Here is a 20821-nt window from a genome sequence, read left to right as displayed (position 1 = left end):
TATTCAACAATTTTATAAAATTTAAATACTATAGTTCTTTATATAAATAAATAAATTTACATAGTTTATTTTTTTTACAACATATATATAAATTAAAATAATAAAATTATTGAAACTCGTGTCAGTTTTATCGAGTGGAGCTTCGACTATCTCGCGAGCGAAATTGACTCGGTTTGACCGGTACAATCAGATGAGGTTCGAATTCAGAACTAGTATAATCACATGTAATTTTTTGAAGAGTAAATAACTTAAACCTTCCTATGTTTTAATGAAATACACTAACTCACCCTTGGTTTTTGTAAATCCACTATAACACCCTTCATGTTTAGATACACTATAATCACATGAGGCTCGAATTCATAACAAGTATAACCACATGTAATTTTTTGAATCTCGCCGGACGAAATTTGAAAATGTCACATTAGTAAAATAGAAAATTACTCTTGCAGAAACAACAATTTACCAGAAATACAAAATTAGATATTTGTCCTCTGTTTTCTTTTATCAATTTTCTTTTTCTTCTCACAAATAGCTGGAATATATAAAATATTGCATAATTGGTAAGTGAAAAAGAAAAAGAAATCTTTATTAAAAGAGAATGCCAGATAACGATTGAACATTGATCAACATTTAACAAAATAAAACTGAACCAAAAGTTGCTGATCTCCATGGGAAAAATGTAACTCTGCCCCCTCAAAATACATCTCAGCAGCATGACGTACCTGCAAAAATTCTAGAATTTCAATTAGAACCAATAATAAATATAAGTTACAGGAGGAAAAGAAAAAAAAAATAGGAAGAAGCCAGGGAAGAGGCAGTGCATGGGTAGAGCCAAAACAGATAACGTCTGTTAGTAGCTCCATCCATGCTCTGCCTGTTCCCAGTCTTTATCTGTCTCCTTCTTCCCCTATTCAATCCATCATTTACCGTAACTTCACGGTAACGGTTCGTCCCTGCAAAATTTCCTAAAAAGACACAAAATTTCCTGAAAAAACTAACAAAAGCAAGGGATTTCTCTGATGGGTGTTTGGTATTATGATGTTTATTGGATTTTATACAAATTAGAAGGCTGAAGGGTGGTTGTTATATATAGTACATGCATGTACTATCAAATTATACTTGCACCACCTCACTATGTACTACCTAGTACTAACTAGATTAAGCACTTGCTTTTCAGTACTTATTATTGCAAGCCTGTTCTTTAAGCTCCTTTTATGTACTGCACTCTTCTTCTTTTGTACTTGCAACTTGATGGTTTAACTCATTACCAAAAGTCATTTGAATGTTTATAACTTTATATTATACAATTTCTCACTAAATCATTGATTCTTTAGCAGAATTTATGTCCGTATACAATAAAAAGTTTGATTCTACATGGTATTTACTCAAAATACGCACTAGATATGAATGTATTGAATACAATGTGATCTAGCAATCTACGAAAATGAACGGATGCATCGGAGGAAAAAATAAAATCGACTGCCTCTTCTTAATGATTAAAATGAACAACCAAATCAAACCCAGAATTTACTGGATCGAAATTCTAATCTCGACTTTTTATCGGAAAACCTCACATATGTTACAAAGAAAAGAAAACGCTGAAACAGACGAAACTTAAACGAAAATCGACAAAACCATAGTCTTTTAAAGAAACATGTCTACCATTTCAAGAAGAAGAGAGTCACAACTTAAAACAACCTAATTGGGGACTAAGTAAAACCTTGAAAATCTGAGCAGATCAGAGAGACTAAAACCAATTATAAATGATGCCCAAAATAATTATTATTTGAACTATGAACTTTCTACTAATCCTATCTCAACCAGCCAATTCACCTGCCAGAGATGGTGATCTTCCCAGGTACTGTACAAAGCCTTCACAGTTTAATAAATAGGAGGGGTTTACGAGTACACATGGCATGTTGCTCTGTTATGACCAGCTCCTTTGCACTTGCTGCAATGTAGTGGTCTTTTAATCACTCCTTTTTTGTACCGCATTCGCCTCTGCTTCGTTGGGCCAGAGTGACGACGAAGAGCAGGAGGATGTACCTGGATTTCGGAGGTACCAAGAGGCTTATCTGTTGTCGGAACAGGGTTTATAGGCTTTGAATACACCAGCCGATATAATTCGGTTGCATAATATCTGGAACAGTAATCGTACACATTTCTATCACAATGTTGAAGGACAGCCACACCATGGGAACACGGGAAACCATGAACTTGCCATGCCATGCAACTACAGCTCCATGTGTCGATGTTAACATAACTAACAACCCCTAGAAAGTCCTGTACCTCAAAACCGGTGCCAGGTGACATTGCAATTTTAAGCGACTCTGCTTTTTGAATCTCTCTTTGCAATTTCTCTTCTAAGGATGGAGTCATTCTTGTCAACCACTTATCTGAATCTACCTTTCGGGTGTAAATCAACTCCATTAATTTTTGGCGAATGATGTCAATTACCTTTACCACTGGAGGCAAAACAGAGTGCTCATTAAGCCAGCTATAGAACGACTGACCAGCATCGGATGCAACATGGTCAAACCGTGAACCTCGGAAAAGTGAGTTTGCCCAATGTTGGGGTTCATTTTGCATGAGCCAGTCAAAAGCTTCAGGAGAGATGCTTTTAATGCAATCCATGGATTTCCCAAATCCATCAGTAGTTGTTGACAACGCAGCATCATAGAGGTGAGCAACAATGGCACGAGCAACTTCTTCTGTGTGTGGGCCCTTAAGACCCATCTTTAGCTCATCCGATAGATGAGGAAGACTAAAACTTTGGTAAGAATCCTCGAATACCATGGAAATAAAATGTCTTAAGCCCATCTCTCTGTCTACCACAAATGTTATTGGTTGAGAAACTGAAATTGCAGATTTCAATTGTTCCAAAAACCATTGCCAGTTATCGCCATTTACAGTATCTACTACAGCATAAGCCAAAGGAAAAACACCATCATTTCCATCCAATGCAGTTGCAGTTAGCAGTTCCGAATGATACTTAGTTTTCAATGTTATAGTATCAAGTAAAATTAAGGGACGGCAGCCATTCTGAAAACCATATATTGAGGCATGTAAGGCAACAAAAAGACCTTGGAAACTTTGGTCCTCCTCCCTTGTGATAAGAGTGGCAACACTACCAGGATTTGTCTCTAATATTCTTTTACACAACCAAGGCAGTTGGTTGTATGCGTCTTTGTATGAACCCTGAAGCTCCTGCCTAGCGCTCTCCATCCCACGCCATGCTTGTGAATATTGTAATTCGATTCCAAATTCCTGCTGAATTTGTTTGGCAATTTCCTTAGGTGTGAAATTTGGTGAATCACGCAACTTTTCCTTGGCAATAGTGGCTACCATTTTCCTTGACGCCTTAAGACCATTCCCTACGCCAGTACCAGCACCACATGTATGTGTATCATTCATTGTCTTAATTCGGAATAATTGAGTCGTAGACAACCTCGATGCATGAAATCTCCAGGGGCAACCTTCAGCTTTACATTTGGCACTTACACGAGCATTGTCATTGTGCTTAAATTTGCATTTGAATCCAAGAGCAATGCAATACCTACGTAAAGCCTCACGCAACTCCTTAACATCATTAAACTGCTGGTGCAGACCAGTTATACATTTCGACCATGATTTAATAAGTTTCTGCTGCCCAGATTCATCTACATCAGTCATCGCATAATTGAGATGGTCTACATCTGCAGGAGCTGAAGAAACTGGAGCAACATATATAGGGGTCACAGGTTCATCTAATGTATTATCACTGGACCTGCAAGGGAGAAGCATGTATCAACTCACCTCAGCTAAGCCTTAGCCCCAATTAATTGGAGATGAGATTACTCAAAATATGCAAAAATGAGAATAACATGAAATTTGAAACATAGACATATGATTAAGGCAAATAAAATCCCATTTGACAAAGGTCGGACATGGTTCTGTGAAAGTTTAATCAAGAACCTCAAACACAAATATACTCGTCAATGCAGGTTGATTCAATCAAAGTGGAACAGGTGAAATTATTCCTCATCCACATTAACAAAGACAAATTCTTTACCTACAATAAGGAGCGACCGAGGGTTGATTTTGAGACAATTGCAAACTTTCATTTTTCACGACAAAAACATCCACCGTTCTACGGTCTTCATGAAAATCAATTAAGCGCTGTATGTCTTTATCACCAGATACAGTAATGAGAGTCTGCATATTGTCCGGGAGAAAGTATTTGATGGTGAACGCATTAGGATCAACATTACACATCTCTGCCACCTCAGACTTCAATTCTTGAAACTTATATCCACGATTTACGCAAATCGCATGGGCATCTCCTCCGGTGTACGCCAAGGAACCATCACTAGCCGCAGTGAACTTTCCACCTGACTGGCAAATCACAATAAGCTTCCCAGAGGCCATGGCTTGGCAAATAACTGTCAATACATATAATTTAATTAGTCAACGAAAAACAGAATTCCCATCCACCATCAAATAATAATTACAATGCTAATAAAAAATAGCAAGCACTAAAATATGGAATTCAAATTGAGCTTGTATACAAACACTAAAAATCTTGCAAAAAATGACTGAATAAGATTCAATTATTCAAAATAGACAGATAATTAACAAAATCAGAGGTTCTTCTCAGAAATAATAGCCAGAAAAGTCAAATTAAATTAACAATTCAATATAGAAACAAACAATTAAAAGAACAATAGCGATAAGGAGATCATAAAATAGAGAATCTGACCTAGAAAATCAAGGAGCTGAGGAGAAAAAAACCGAGGGCCGGCGATTAGAGCATTGCAGAAAAAACCCTAATTTTTCAGGATTTCTAATTTTTCAACGAGCGAGAGAGCGATAATGGACAAAAGATATTGTTTATGTGTAAAACGATACTAGATTTAAAATATTGGAGTTTTCGGTAATTTCAGCTTGTACGTTTCCTTTTAATATGCAAAGTACAAAATGCAAACTGGGTAGTAGGGTTAAAGTTTTGGGGTCTTTTTGTAATTTCATCTCCTACTTTTAATGGACGAAATGGGTTAAGAGTTTTAAAACTAGTAACCTTTTTTTTTCCCCAAATAAAACTAGTAACCTTTTTTTTTTTGGGCAAATAAAACTAGTAACTGAACTGGGCTTTTGTAGGCGGTGGATAATGTCTACTTGTAACCGGCTTTTTCATCTTTTAGCCCCTGAAATTAAATTAAATTTTAAAAATACATATTGTTCAAAATTTTGAAATTTTATTTGTCCAGAAAAAAGTATGTAAAATTGTGACTTGAGGACCATGAAGTTCCAATAAATTACACTTACCATCTGGAATTCTATGTGTCACGTGAAACTAACTAATCATGCGCAGATTGCCATTTTAGTACCTATAAATTTTATTTGAAAAAGCTTTTAAAAGACTAGGAACAATTACATTAACAATATCTGAACTTTTTCAAATCTTCTATTTTCATGTCTAAATTTCTTTTTTATATTAGTGTTGTTTTTAGCAGTCTTCCGATTACCGGTGCACTAGAATATAAAAATAAACTTACATATATAGAATTAAAATGTCAAATCATATTTCGATAAATTTAAAAATTATTTTAGCAATATTAACAGTCATATGATGCACCTTTTAAAAAATTTGTAACACTAGTTTAAAAAAAATGTTGGTATAATTTATCCAAGCTATGAAGTAGATTATAGGCTTTTATCAGTTTATATTCTTTGAACATTTCAAAGTCAAAATGTAATTTAAATAAAATAAAATAAGATAAAAATGCTAAGAAATCGAAAGCCGTCTGTTACAGAAAGAAATTCAAAATGCTAAGAAAACCAAAAAGCTAGCCAGACCATAAGGTTTGCTTTGTACAACTAGTTCAAACTTAACAAAATATAATACATTCATGAGTCAACTCGGCAACTGCTCAGCTACGACTGCTCCTTTGCAATTGCTGCAATGCAACGGTCGTTTAGTTATTCAAAACCACATGGCATGTTGCTCTGTTGTGACCTATTCCTTTGCAATTGCTGCACCGTAATGGCCTCTTAATCATTCCTTTCTTGTATCGAACTCGCCTGTGCTTCGGCTCGCCAGTTTGAAGACGAAATGGAGGAGGGAGTACCATCACTGGAGCGTTCTTCTGAGGCTTATCTAATGTAGGAACCGGATTTATAGGCTCTGCATATGCCAACCGATATGATTCAGTTGCATAATACGTGGCGCAGTAATCATATACGTTCTTCTCACAGTGTTGAAGGACGGCCACAGTATGCCAGCAGGGGAATCCATTAATTTGCCATGCCCTGCAACCACAGCTCCAAGCATCAATATTAACTACAGTAACAACCCCGAGAAAATCATGTACATGAAAACCCGTGTCAGGTGACTCTGAAACTTTAAGTGACTCCGCCTTTACGATCTCCTTTTGCATTTTATCTTCTATGGCTGGAGTCATCCGCGTTGACCACTTATCTGACTCTATCTTTCGGGTGTAAATCAGCTCCATCAATTTTTGGCGAACAGTCTCCAGAACCTGTATTACTGGCGGTAATGCAGAGTGCTCATCAATCCAGCTATAGAAACATCGACCACTGTCGGATGTAATATTGTTATACCGTGCACCAGCAAAAAGCGAGTTTGACCAATGTTCGGGGTGACCTTGCATAAGCCAGTTAAAAGCTTCAGGCGAGATGCTTTTAATGCTCTCCATAGCATTCGTGAATCCTTCAAAAGATGTTCTCAGAGCAGCATCATAAAAGTGTGCAATAATTACACGGGCAACTTCTTCAGTGATTGGGCCCTTGAGATCAAACTTTAACTCATCCGCTAAATGAGGAAGACTAAAACAATAGAAAGAATTCTCAAACACCAATGAAATAAAACGTCCTAAGCCCAGCCGTCTGTCTGCCATAAATGTTATTGGCTGGTAAGTTGAAATCGCAGATCTCAACTGTACCAAAAACCAGCGCCAATTATCATCATTAGCAGCATCTACTACAGCATAAGCCAGCGGGAAAACATCATCATTTCCATCCAATGCTGTTGCAGTTAGCAGTTCTGACTGATACTTAGTTTTCAGCGTCAAAGTATCAAGTAACACCAAGGGGCGACAACCATTCTGAAAACCGTATATTGAGGCATGCAAGGCAATAAAAATACCTCGGAAACTTTGGTCGTCCTTTGTGACAAGACTGACAACACTACCTGGATTAGTCTCTAGAATCTTATCACGCAACCAAGGCAGCTGATTGTATGCCTCACTGTATGAACCTTGAAGCTCCTTTCTGGCAGTCTCCATCCCACGCCTAGCCTGTGCATATTCTAACTTAATTCCGAATTCCTGCTGAATTTGACTGGCAACTTCCTTAGGTTTTAAATTTGGCGAATCACGCAACTTTTCCTTGGCAATAGTGGCCACCATTTTCCTGGACACATTAGGACGGCTCTCTCTAACTGTACCAGCACCACATGTATGTAAATCATTCATTGTCTTAATTCGGAATAATGGGGTAGTTGACAACCTTGACGCATAAAATCTCCAGGGGCAGCCTTCAGCTTTACATCTGACGTTCACACGAGTATTATCATTCTGCTTATATTTGCACTTGAATCCAAGAGCAATACTATACCTACGCAAAGCCTCACGCAATTCCTTAACATTATTAAACTGCTGGTACAGACCAGTTATGCATTTTGACCATGATTTAACAAGTTTATGTGCAGAATCTCCTGCAGCAGAGATCTGCAGATGCGTTTGTTCCATATCCACAGCAATAGGAGTAGCATGGATAGGGGTTACAGGTTCGTCTATTATTGTACTACCACTGGACCTGAAAAAGGGAAGCATGCACGAGACATTTAGAAATAATGCCAGGATAAGGCTTACATGAAATTCCGAAGCATAACACGCACATACATTCTCAATTCACATACGTCGGACGCTGTTAGATAAGACTCCAATTAAAAGTTCCATTCACATTAGAGAAAAAGAAAATCTTTACCTGCTAGACGGCACGACGGAGGCCTGACTTTGAACCACTAGCACATCCTCATTCTTCATAACATAAACATCCACGGTTTTGGAATCCGTATGAAAATCAACCATGCGTTGTAGGTCTCTATCACTCGATATACTGATGAGAGTGTCCTTGTTATCGGGAAGGAAGTATTTGATGGACAACGTATTAGGATCACCATTACACATCTCCACCAGCTCCGACTTCAATTCACGAAACTTATATCCGCGATCTATGCTAACAGCATGAGTCTCTCCACCAGTATATTTCATGGAACCATCACTAGCTGTGATGAACTTGCCACCAGACCAGCATAGCACAATAAGCCTCCCAGAAGGCATGGCTTGGTTTGACTAATGCCTGTCAAGCAATTGAATCAGTCAAATCACAATATCCAACCAAACCAAACCAGTTATACAAACAGAATACAAAAAAGCTGTAAATCCTAATTTTGGGTCTTGACCTAGGCAGAGTAATTATACAAAAAAAACAAAATCTTCTAATACATTATGAAATCTGATTTAAATTTCAGATCAGATACATGCAGTAACATGCATGTGAAAACAATAACAGAGCTTTGCCCTAAAAAAAATAAAACAATGCAAAAAATTAATAAAGAAGAAAAATGAGAAGAGATCATAGGAAAGGAGAGAAACTGACCAAGATTGGAAGAGGTGGGAGAAACCCTAGGGTGTGAAGAGCGGAAACCCTAGATTCTTCAGATTGGGATTTTCTGAATTTCGAGGAGAGAGAGAGAGAGAGAGCGAATAGGTAAAGAGGCGTTGTTGAATGAGCGAACTGATATTAGCCTTAAAGTTCTTGGAGTTTTTCCGCAATTAACCTACTATTTTATGGGCTTGGGCCCCTCCCAATGGACGTTGACAAATTGGAAATAATTAGGGCTGTTGACAATAGGGATTTTAAATAAAATCCAATCAAAATAAATCTCAATAATACTGGTTAACATTTTTTATAATAAAATTAGGGGAAAGTTTGCAAAACTGACCCTCATGGATAATCTGTGTCTCTTGTTGGCATCTCATGTATTTGAAATCTCTAATATGACCCTAACGTTGTAAAAAAATATCAAAAAAATACAAAAAATGTACAGCGTTAAACAAAAATATGTACGACATTAAACAAAAATGTTAACGGAAGGGGTATTATATTGTTATGGTCATCTTTGCACCTTTTTCTTATTTAACTTAACAAAAATTGCAAGAATATTATCTTATTATTATTTTTCTACAAAAATACGGTTTCTATAAAAATCATTACCACTGCATTTGATCTTTTATTATTTTTACCGTCCACCACTAATGTCGCCACTTACCATTATCATCGGTCATTGGATACCTTCGTTTCTGTTAACTGTTGCCTTAATAATTACAATTAGAAAATTAAATCAACAAAACTTACGTTTACTTTAAACATTATAAATCTTTATAAATTAAGTTTATATTTTATTAATTTTTAAACTATTAACCCTTCGTAACTTATTTTAATTAGTTTATTTTCTGTTTATTTTTGATACTATAAACTCTTCCAAAACTAAATTTATTTTTGGTTAAATTTTAACTTACAGGCTCTTTGTAAATTGGCTAAATTCATCTTGACACTCTTATATTTTAACACTTTTGTTTAGGAAGCCCATAAAAAAACTTACCTTCCTGATCCATTTACTTATTATTTTTTCGATTTTATTGTCCTTTTACGTATTTTCTGGTCCCTCTATTTATAATTTTTTTCTGGTCACAAAAAAGAATATGAAAATTGAAAAATTGGCAAGCACTGGGACCGAAAAGGTAACATTTTTAAAATAGGAGCTTTCTAATCAAAAGTAATAAAGTAGAAGGACCTTTTTTTTTTAGAAGTAAAGTAGAAGGACCTTATGATGGAGTTTGTCTTATAAATTCCATGTTAAATAGAAAATCAATTATCTTTTAGGTTTCTTTCGGTATTATAGACCTTTTGAAAAAATAGTTTATTTTGAGTTTATGAGAAAATAAATTTATTATTATTTATTTTATGAACTATAAATTTTAGTAAATTAGTTTAGATAATTAGTTTATTTTCAATTTACTGTTCACTATGTTTACTTTTTTTTTTTGAAATTTTAGTAAACTATTCTCCTTAATTTACTATAAGCATTATAATAGTTTACTAAATTAAGTCTCACACTCAAAATATCTATGGGATAATACTAAATAAATTCGTAAACTATATATGTTTTTTCAATTTAATCACAAACTTTAAAACGTCTCAATTGTATTTTTTTCTCAATTCGATGCACATGCTGATGTGAATTCATTTATTGGTGTGATTTTGCTGAGGCAGCATTTTTGGCAGCCACGTCATCATATTATGATCTCGTATATCGAATTGAAAACAAATGAAACTTTCTACATAAAATTGAGACGTTTTAAATCTCGTGATTAAATATCGTGATTAAAATTTTATAACATTACTCCAAAAATTAATATCTAAAATTTATTTACCATAAGAATACTATGAGTTTATTGTACAATTTATAAAAATTTAAGCTATAAATGAAAGACATAAGATTACAGTGTTATGATCTAGAAAAAATAGTGTAAGAAAAAAAGATCAAGAATAATTACTTTCAAATTTAGAGATAAAATAATGCAGAAAAAACCAATCAAGAACAAAAAAAAAGTAAGATTTAGAAAAATATAAAATGACCAAAACTCATAAAATAAAAAGGAAAACAATGAGTAATATAAGATTTCAGGTCAAATTTGGAGAAAAAAATGATATAAACACAAGATCGATAATATTGCAGTTTGCAGAGTATAATCACAAAATCATTTTGAATTTGGTTTTCTTAAAGTAGCTTCTCCAATTTTGTTTCTTGTTCACTGATTTAATCGACGTTGTCTTTTTTCTTCCGAGAAGAGAAACATATGTTGTTGGTGACGATAGTGTGGTGCCAAAAAGAGAGATAATGTAAATTTAAAAGGCTAAACCCATCTAAATGTCTTTGTACTATATTATTTTTGTTCAAAAAGCTCTTGTACTATTTTTTTGTTTTTCAGATCCCTGTACTTGGCAAAATTCCGACTTTTAGGTCCTTTTGAGGGACTGGAGGAACAAAAAATTGCAAGTAAAGGGACTGGAAAAAACCAAAAAAGGACCTAAAAATCAAAACTTATGTAAGTAGAGGGACTTGAAGAACAAAAAAATAGTACAGGAGCTTTTTGAAAAAAAACGCTATAATACAAGGGCCTCTAAATGGGTTTAGCCAATTTAAAACCCCAAAAAAGTGAACTGAATCCTTTGTAAAAGTGAAAGACCGTAATTTTATAGGTAGAAGATACAAAAATACTCTTCAAATCATTTAAAAAAAAACATAACCCTTTTTAACATCTTCTTGGAGAGTTAAGCCATCAATGTTTTTAATATATTGCAAATAAACCCCCCACATTTGTAAGAAAAACCATATACTAATAACTAAAAATATGAGAGGCTAAGTGTAATACCCCATAACTTAGTGACGTACGATCCTGATATGTGACATACGTTATGTCGAGTTTCCGACGTGATTGCCGTATTCGAGTTTAAATTTCATTATTAATATTTTTTGTATTTAATTTTGGTAATCTACATTTCATTATGATAATCTTATAACTAAAATTTATTTATTTAAATCTTCATACTGTGAACCTCAAATACTGAAAAGAGTTTACTTTAGTAACTTAAAGTTTTGGCATAAGTAGTACTATGTTATAGCTGAAGCAATAATGTTACAGAAGATAGAAAACTAAACTATCTAACTCTAGTCTCTACAATTCTCTGTAAGAAGCATTGATAGTTCAGATTCGTATAATATCATCACACTGGTTTTGTCTAAAACCAATATCAGCAGCATCATTAGCTTAACAAAACTTAGAATTACCGGTTTGAATTTCGCTGATGCAAGAAAAACTATTAAGAACTTCATTGAGATTTAAGAATGAAATTGGACTACACAGTTGATTCTCTAGGTTTAGGGTGCCTGTCCTTGCGGACATGTTCGGCAACTCTAATCCCAGCTTTCTTGTATTAGCATTATCACATATATATGAGCCTCCGCCGGACATACTTTTGAAGCTTTTCCGGGGAGAAATAAAAGTTCAGACAAATAAATTTGACAGATGAAGTTTCAAACTATGTGAGGATGACATCAAAGTCGCTGATATTCCACTCTGCCACCTCGTCTTTGTCGCTAACGAAAATTTCAGTACCCATATCAATTGATGTCCAAATTCTTCTAGCAGGACGGGTACCAGGATCCTGCAACGAAAGGAAAATCATCAAACGTTTAACTTCCATATCATAATTTTAATTAGTAAGTTGATTTTCCAAGTCGCTGACCTGGTAAAAGTAGAGTCTACTAGCGAGACCGCCGGTATTAAGCTCCCATGTTCTGGCATCTCCAATCCAACCATCTCCTTGTTTCGTTGGATAACCATATTCAGCCCATATTGGATGAGGCAACAACTGAACTAGCTCTTGTGCCTGCGGGTTACTATAAGGATCGCAAGTACTCACAGGTTTCTCCAAAAATTTGGCATTTCCGGGAGCACAATAATAGTGATAAGCCCCATAAGGGAAGTTGGCTGTATCATTTCTGTAGATTTTTGTGTTGTTTGGAGTAATGTGGTATGGCGGGCAGCTCACAAGACCTGTCGGGCTGCACCAAGCAGGAGTTGCAGGATTGATGATCATCTCACTATATCTGGTTACATCAGTGAGGACATCTCCATCGCAAGGATCACCGTTGTTCTTCCAGCAGCTACCGATATCGATTAAGTAGAATTGGCTCTTCGGTCCTCCCCCTTGTTTGACATCCAATGTCACTTTGACCTTGAAATTGGGCGACTCCGGAAGCTGTTAGACAACTAATTTATCATTCAACGGATATATGAATCAAATTAGATGCATAGAATCTTAAGGGACTACCTCGAGTTTTTTTACTCAAAGCGATACGAATAATAAGAATAGGTAACTCGACACGGTACAGTTATCTATCTGTTGCAGCTTTCAGTAGTCAGCAAATAGTTCCATTCTCATCATGATACAGACAACTATATTTCCTTTGAATTTCAAGCAAAACGGTTATAAGAAGCCGGGTAGCAGAGCGAGATATTTCTTATGGACTAATATAGCTAGATTAATCTAACAAAACTGGCTATTTGGAATGAATTGAACATGAAAGCTTACACTCCATACGATTTCTACCTATAATGATTTTGAAAATAGTGAGTGTCGCATCTGTGAGGCCGGTCTCGACACTTTTTAAAGGCCATCCGAGCTTAGTTTTTCGAGATTTATGCGACTTTGCTGACTTTCCAAAATTAGAGTTTGAAAATTGGACATCAACGATGAGCAAAGAGGGCTAAAAGTCTATGCATCCAAAAGTAGCTCAATTAGTTATGGTTTTAGTTAAGAATCACCCATAAGTTTGACCATTTACGCATATGAACTCCACAATATCAAAGTCCAAATAACAGAAACAAGCAGAAAATACTAGCAAAAAGGAACTAATATTGGTAACTTATTCTGATGTACTAAGGTACTTAAAAGAATTGAAATAAATTTCGTTATACTTACAATTTGAAGCATGCCTCTTGTATCATAGTGATACCCACCAGAGAATCCTTTAGTTGCATCAGCTCTAAGGTACAACATAAGCCAAGGATACTTCTTAGAAGTCCTAAGTTTATGACTAAAAACCCAACTCCCAACTCCAATTTTTTTCACCCAAACCACCTCATAGTAAGAAATTCCATCAACTCCACCACCCAAATCATAAGTTCCATTAAAACTCCCTCTCAAAATCCCACCATCTAAAAGCTGAGTCGGCTGATGATTCAATATAGGTTGGTTCATACACCCAGTTCCAAAGCAAGGAAACCTTCCCGGGTTAAAAGGCGGTACCTTCTTCCCATTCTCTGGACACAAACCAGATTTGGTATCATAATTGCCATTCTTAAGCATAACCATCCAAAATTGCCATGGATTTTGAGTATTCTGTTCTTCAACTTGACATAAAGAACCAAGATAAAGCTCCTTTTGAGATGCATAGAGGTCTGCATTGTTTAAAGCTTGTGGTGGTAAGCCTGGAAACTGTTTGCCTACTCCTAGTTTGTTGTCAGCTTCTAACACCTTATGTTTCACTGTAGTATTATCACCTGCCACATTATAATCAAGAAATGTAAAAGATGAAGTTTTTTTAATCAAGAAGTTAAAAAAAGTAAAAACAAAGAAGAACCCACTTTTGGAAAATGTTTGTTTTTTCTTATGGTGATGGTGGCGGTGCTTACTTGAGAGATGAAAGCAGTCAGCAGCTCGAGGGCTACCCATGGAAGGAGCTTCATGGCCAACTTCATTGCAGAAATTCCAAGCTTCGAAGGCTACTCTGAGCTCATCTCTTCTCATTCCTGGGTCTCCTACGGCCGAGCTACTTTGTTTAGCATGAGCAGTGTAAATGGTGATTAAGATAATGAGATTTAGCAAGAAAAGCAGCGCATGCAAGTGGGTTTCCATAGATGATGCTCTGTTTTGAAAAGTGAGCTGAGAAATGGGTTATTTATATGAAAAAAGACAGAGAAGAAGAGATGGATTCTGGTCCTTTTCCCATCACTTTCTTTGTTTTGTTTATGTTAAAATATGATTAACTCAACAGGTTGTCCAGTTTAAATTCTCTTTTAACCGCGCCGAGAGGGAAAAAAATTGTCTGGTTTTTGTAATCTGTTTTATACAGTGAAACATATTTATTTATATAGTTTATTTATACCGTAGTAATTAAATTCTTAACCATATCAAAGTACGGAAATATCTGTATTATAAGCGCTAAATTTTTTTTTAGCTAGAATTGGTTCGCCCAAAGCATCGGACCAATGATCACCCATGACTTTACCGTGGATTCAATTCTTTTCACAATTATCCCAATCATTAAAACAAAAAAAAGAATTATTTTAAGATAATATTAATTTTATGTATTGTAATACTTAAAATATTCTCTCTCCCGTAAAAGTAAAAAAAAATACTTTTAATGTTATTTTTCTATTTTTATGAGATGGAATATATCAATTTATTACATTATTTATTTTAAATTTACGAATTTATTGTTTTTTTTTTGTTATAAGAAATCAAACACAATCTAGCTATTTTATTATTATTTTAATTTAAATTTTTAAAAATATTAAATATTTTTAATATTTTTAGTACCCAATAGAACGGTTCACAGCCCCATTAGTCTCAATAGCAATCATTTGGCTCTAAAATGTTGCTGTATTATTTTTTAAAAGAATCAATCACTTTCATACCATTTGAAAATGAAGTAAAACATATATAGCAGTAAACATTTTTATTTTTAAACTTAAATTCTCTCTTTTTTTACTGTGTTAATTATTAAATATTCATAGATATTTTGGGCGCTTTTAATAAATTCAACAATAGATCTAAAAAGCGGCAAACTTTACATAACTTTAGCCTGCTGTCTTTATTTTTTCCTTGGAAAAAATAGGAAATGTATAAAATACTTAAAAAGCATTTTTGTTTGGTAGTTAGACTTATACTAAAAGCAATTCAATTTCAATCTGCTAAGGTTGTAATTAAATTAGGTGAGTTTTAAGGGACCACGAGAAGTAGTTGGTTATCTATAGGGCCTTTTTGGTCTAACAAAATCGCAAAAAATAAAAAAAAATTAAAGATTGAAAAAGACTTGTTAATGGTATTAAGTTTACAATTATGGGAATTAAGAAATTAAACATAATCAAGTTTTGTCTATTTAGAGAAAGTGAACAAGTTAATGGGATTTGCTATTTAATGAACAACTAAGCAAATCCCATGTTTCTGTCTGCTTGCAAAAAATGGGAACAAACTGCATCTTCACTAATGAAAAATGTGGAAACTTCATCCTTAGTTAAATTGTCCAATCATCAATGAAATTTAAAAGCAAATTTAGTCTCATCTAATGATTAGATTATATGCTAATTTTTGCATACTAATATAAACTACCCCAAGTATTAGACAATAGTGAAATATTAGTATGTAACTTTTTTGATTAGAAATAAGAATACATTAAAACTTTAAACTCAAATCTTAAATCTATACTAATAATTAAATATTCTATAAATATTAAAGTTCGAAATGTATTACATTTAAATACTTTTATTCAAATAAAGGACTCGTCGATTCGAGTAATAAAAAATTTTAAACCGCGTCATAACTAATCTCGAGTATAACAATTTGAATGATACAAATTTCCATAAAAAAACATAAATGTCACATACACCGTAGCATATCTACCTAAGGTTAGGATAAGCTCTAGTTCGAGCTACCGTCAATTTTTTTAGAGAAAAAGATGGAATTTGCACTGGTTTAAACATTCTTAAAAAGAATAAGAAAATACCTCCATCCGCCTAGTTAAGTTCTTGTTTTAGCCAAGTCGGAAACCTAACCTTATAGCTTAAAAGGTGGCCTCCATTCACTTTTTTTTCCGTTGATTCAGAGTTAAATGGAAGTTAAATCTGAATTGCTGAGAGGTTAGAGGTGGACGAAAAATTAAATTTCAAATGAAAAAAATTCAATTCCGAACTGCACATACATATGCATGGACACATTTCCGAACATGATTGAAAGTATATCTCAACGCCTACGTATAAATCATAACATTTCACTTATTATTAATCAAAAATCTATTGAACTTAACTCGTTCTATATTATCCATTTTGTAAATAAGAAATGATGAAAGGCAATGTAAGTTTGAAGCAGAAGCTTGATATCATAATGAACACATATGGTTCGTGTCTTAATGATCGATGTTAGTAAGCGTGTTATGCAAGCCATCTATCAATATCTAAAACAGAACAATTCTTGAATAATGTTAAAACCTGCCCTAGTGGATTATTGTACTTGGTTAGCTTCAATTATTGAAGACATTACGCATTTCGTGTTCAATAATAATAATAGAGTACTAGTTTATGAAGAGTACATATCTAGCCCTACTTTTTTCGGTGTGGGTTTTCAACAAATTCAAGATTCACAACAACAACAACAACGATTGTCATGAAAAATAACATTCAAATACAACAGTTGTGTCATATCATTCGTGTAAGAAACTAATAAAACGTTTGTATTATTAGAATATTTAATGACAAAAATAAATATAACAAATATAATATTGAAAATATTTAAATAACCGTTGTGTGTAATAATCACTCTAATTTGCTCGGCATATAAATAATTGAAGCAATTATATGAAAACTTTGATGATAAGGGAACAGGTATCATTAGGTACTCTTTATTACTAATATATACAAAGCAGACAAAATACACAAAGTCCTTGTTGATTCGTAATCAATGAGTTGATTATTTTGTGTGAATCCTAGCTAGTTTTTTTCGCAGTTAGAATTCATAAGATCAAGTTTTACTTTCTTCCACATTTGTATATTCCACTAGATAGAATCAATTTCTATAATTTAGAAGACACAAAATCTTGAGAATGATTATGTGTAAAAGTAATGAAGATTAACAGGGGAATCATGATCATTAGTCATCACTTTCAAAAGGAAAATCTTTGTAGGTCGAACGGACGGTGGGGGTCCCAAAACGATTTTTTTTAATGGATAAAAAATATGATAAAAGCCTCGTTTGGTTCATTTCAAATTACATATAAAATCACCATTTTTATACAAAATCTCAAAAATAACATGACCTTTAAAACGTGTCAATTTAGGACACCACTTTTTCATTTTTATTTTTCAAAAACAAAATCAGCAATTTTTCGTGGCGTTTTTGCTAACGTGCCATGAAACGTGGCACTCCTATCGGATGTCTAAGTCAGTGGAATTTTATCTAAAAACGCGTTCATGTTGTTTTTGAAAAGAAATGAAAAATTATTCCCTAAATTGACACGTAATAAAAGTCTTGTTATTTTTGAGATTTCGTATAAAGATGATGATTTTATATAAAATTAACCTTAAGTTTTATCTCAGCTTTTTAAAAGCTAAAGCACTATTTGAACTTCTATGTGATTTTATTTGATTGAAATTCATCATTTTTAAATTTACTTAGTGATAGTTGTTGATATTCAAGTAATATGGAATAGATATACGTATTTTAAAAAGCCAGCTCAATTATTTATGGCATAACTTTTTTTTCGACATATGATCTAACTGATTCAAACTGTCCTGTAAAATTGACTCAAATACCCACAACATTTTCAAAGACAATGAATTCATATTTTCTTTTAAATAAGACGAAATCACTCTTGAAGTTGTTGCATATATATGAGGTCAAGTCCTTCAATATGCATGAGGTCGGGGTTACAAACCTTCAAATTTTTTCAGTTTGTAGTTTGTCTAGTTTAATTTTAAAAAATGCATAATAACTCTCGCTAATTCCGTTAACAATTAATATACAGTAGGTCTATCTTTGATAAAAAAAAATTAGAACAAAAACAAGGCATTAAATAATAATAATGACGGAATGCTCAGTATTTCTTCAAAAATTGGTACTTATTTAACATTTGAGTTCACTTAATTATTATCGAGGAAATTAGACCAGTCACGACCAAATCCCTACTTAATCTCAGTAATACGAACAAGCTTGTCCTCTTGCCAAAATATATCAGTCTTCTTCTTCCCTTTTTCTTTACATTTTTTCTTGATTTTTTACACTCAAAATATTGAAAAATACAGAATCCTCATCACCGACAATAACAAAGGTATTTTGTATTATAAGGTTGCAGCTAAAACGGCGATGTGTTGCGGATCTATGGGTTTGATGGCGATGGCGGCGACGATTGGTTGTCGATTGATGGGTTTGACGGCGATGGCGATGGGTTATCGATTGATGGGTTTGGCAGCGGCGGCGATGAGTTGTCGATTGATGGCTTTGACGAATTGATGGGTTTGACGGTGACGGTGATTGCTGCGCCGACAATGGGTTGTCGATTGTTGGATTTTCTTGCTAAGGTGCTGACAGCAGTGGGATTTTTGGCAAATAGAGCAGCGACAACCACAATAATGGGACTGGATCTGGCTGAGATTATGATTACCACTAGCTGGAACATCTTTTTGAATTAAAAATTTGAGTTGTACCAAAACTTTGCCTATGTTTCAATTTGAAATCCCATATTTCATTCATATTAAAGCGGTAATAAACTTTTGTCTATATTTTCAATTTGGTTTCAAATTTTGCAAAGTACTAGACAAAATGACTTTCTGTTTATTATATACTTAAATTTTTACATTATTTTCTATTTATGAATTTTAGGAATCTGACTTATTTTTTAGTAAAACGTTAGTAAACTGTTAATAAACGGTTAGTAAATTATATTATCCTTTAATAAACTGTTAGTAAACTGTTAATGAAAACAAATATTTAGTAAACCGTTAATAAATTGTTAGAAACTGAAAGCGTATTATTACAATAAAAAAAATTTATAAAAAAATTTGGTCAAGCTGTAAATTTCAACTAGTTTTAGTTAAAAGATATTTTTGAAATAAATATGTATTTGATAGGTATTTATCTAAAAATTCCATTATTATTTTGGAAAAGATTAATGACATAGCCCAATTCTCGAAAGAAGGTTGAGAAAATTACACCAAATCACCCAAAATCTCAAAAGTTTGTGTTAATCACCCAGTTTTTTAGTTTTTGCAAAAATCCCTCAATTTCTTAAAAAGTTTCCATGTCTACCTTTTTATATTTTCCCTTCCTATTTTATCCTTGTAGTATATTTTACTTATTATGTCTCTATTACACACAATTATTTTCCTTTCTATTTATACATGTGTGCTATCTGCTCATGCATTCATTTAAAAATAATGGCGGGAATATGAAAATAATGGACCTGCAATCTGTTATTATATGGTGGATTGACTTGACAGGTGTACAAATTTTTGAAATATGTTTGCCAACAAGACCCCACATGGAGCGCATCACTAAAAAGAAATTAATGGTTCTATTGTCAATGTTGGAATTAATTCTTCAAATATTGTTATGACTAAATTACATGTTGACAATAACCAAAAAGGTTTTCTGTTAATTTAATATCTATCTTAAATAAACACTTTCAAAAAATAAATATAAAAATATTTTATGATACTTTTTATGTGAATTGCTTGTTTATTTTTCTAATTAAAATCAAAATTAAATTTTGATTTTAATTTTAATTTTAATAGAATACATTATTTTTAATTACAAAATGTAATTTTATATATTTTCTAAAAATATATATTGCATTTTCTTTATTTATACAAAATAATTAAATAATTGATTATTATTTAGTTTAATCAAATTATTTTATTAAAAATTTATACTATTAAGAATAAATTTATAAAATAATGAATGTACTAATAAAACTAAAAGTAAACCATCTACGATTATTATTGTCGCTGGTCGGTAAACAATTAATATAAACTCAATGTCAACTAAATGTAAATTCAGTGTGGACTAATTTATATTTTTTAGTAAACTGATTATAATTTTTTCGGAATGGTCGATAAACTTAAACTAAACTCAATATGAATCTAATGTAAACTTAATATCAATTCAATATAGACTAATCTAAAATTAACTTACTCTAATAAAATTAATTTATTAAAAATTTGCACAATTAAAAATAAATTAATAAAGTATTAAATAAATTAATAGTAAATCTTTTTAAAATTTTTCATTCAGTAAACTTAATATAAACTCAATATGAACCTAATGTAAACTCAGTACAAATTTAATATCAGCTCAATATAAACTTAATATCAACTTTAAAAAACCAGACTTGAGTAAATTAGTAAATTTTTATTAA

The 20821-nt window shown here is 33.1% G+C and overlaps 3 protein-coding genes across 5 annotated transcripts; all 3 read right to left on the bottom strand.

Annotated features, from left to right (window-relative positions):
- Positions 1 to 565: 565 nt before the first annotated feature.
- On the bottom strand, positions 566 to 4917 carry LOC126686777 (uncharacterized). Of its 2 annotated transcripts, XR_008790927.1 has the most exons (4): positions 4739 to 4917; positions 4052 to 4421; positions 928 to 3766; positions 566 to 722 (listed from the first exon to the last, which is right to left on the bottom strand). XR_008790927.1 is itself a non-coding variant. In XM_050381006.2 (3 exons), the coding sequence occupies exons 2-3, from the start codon at positions 4405 to 4407 to the stop codon at positions 1900 to 1902; spliced, it is 2223 nt and encodes a 740-aa protein (XP_050236963.1). In that variant the 5' UTR covers positions 4408 to 4421; positions 4739 to 4917; the 3' UTR covers positions 566 to 1899. The 2 variants fall into 2 exon arrangements, 1 of the variants encoding a protein (XP_050236963.1); XM_050381006.2 differs by having other exon boundaries at positions 566 to 3766.
- An 815-nt stretch (positions 4918 to 5732) lies between these two features.
- On the bottom strand, positions 5733 to 8817 carry LOC126687026 (uncharacterized). The gene is made up of 3 exons (XM_050381371.1): positions 8662 to 8817; positions 7987 to 8361; positions 5733 to 7815 (listed from the first exon to the last, which is right to left on the bottom strand). Exons 2-3 carry the CDS (start codon positions 8340 to 8342, stop codon positions 5955 to 5957), a joined length of 2217 nt encoding a protein of 738 aa, XP_050237328.1. The 5' UTR covers positions 8343 to 8361; positions 8662 to 8817; the 3' UTR covers positions 5733 to 5954.
- Positions 8818 to 11935: 3118 nt separating this feature from the next.
- Positions 11936 to 14628, bottom strand: LOC126653512 (uncharacterized). 2 transcript variants are annotated; one of them, XM_050347418.1, is made up of 4 exons: positions 14280 to 14628; positions 13615 to 14195; positions 12376 to 12891; positions 11936 to 12294 (listed from the first exon to the last, which is right to left on the bottom strand). In XM_050347418.1, exons 1-4 carry the CDS (start codon positions 14548 to 14550, stop codon positions 12169 to 12171), a joined length of 1494 nt encoding a protein of 497 aa, XP_050203375.1. In that variant the 5' UTR covers positions 14551 to 14628; the 3' UTR covers positions 11936 to 12168. The 2 variants fall into 2 exon arrangements, with proteins under 2 accessions (XP_050203375.1, XP_050203376.1); XM_050347419.2 differs by having other exon boundaries at positions 14328 to 14624.
- Between the last annotated feature and the right edge of the window lie 6193 nt (positions 14629 to 20821).

Source organism: Mercurialis annua, linkage group LG6, assembly GCF_937616625.2.
Source record: "Mercurialis annua linkage group LG6, ddMerAnnu1.2, whole genome shotgun sequence".
NCBI lineage: Eukaryota > Viridiplantae > Streptophyta > Magnoliopsida > Malpighiales > Euphorbiaceae > Mercurialis > Mercurialis annua.
Note: the sequence above shows the minus strand (reverse complement) of the source record. Positions and strands in the feature narration are given on the sequence as shown.

Bases quoted from the DNA above. Each gene is read 5' to 3' on its own strand.
- LOC126686777 (XM_050381006.2), bottom strand. From the start codon at position 4,407: ATGGCCTCTGGGAAGCTTATTGTGATTTGCCAGTCAGGTGGAAAGTTC. The intron at 3,767-4,051 runs GTAAAGAATTTG...TCTCCCTTGCAG, and splicing joins TCGGTCGCTCCTTATTGTAG to GTCCAGTGATAATACATTAG.
- LOC126653512 (XM_050347418.1), bottom strand. From the start codon at position 14,550: ATGGAAACCCACTTGCATGCGCTGCTTTTCTTGCTAAATCTCATTATC. The intron at 12,892-13,614 runs GTAAGTATAACG...GTTGTCTAACAG, and splicing joins CAAGAGGCATGCTTCAAATT to CTTCCGGAGTCGCCCAATTT. The intron at 12,295-12,375 runs GTCAGCGACTTG...CTTTCGTTGCAG, and splicing joins GTAGACTCTACTTTTACCAG to GATCCTGGTACCCGTCCTGC.
- LOC126687026 (XM_050381371.1), bottom strand. From the start codon at position 8,342: ATGCCTTCTGGGAGGCTTATTGTGCTATGCTGGTCTGGTGGCAAGTTC. The intron at 7,816-7,986 runs GTAAAGATTTTC...TCCCTTTTTCAG, and splicing joins TCCGTCGTGCCGTCTAGCAG to GTCCAGTGGTAGTACAATAA.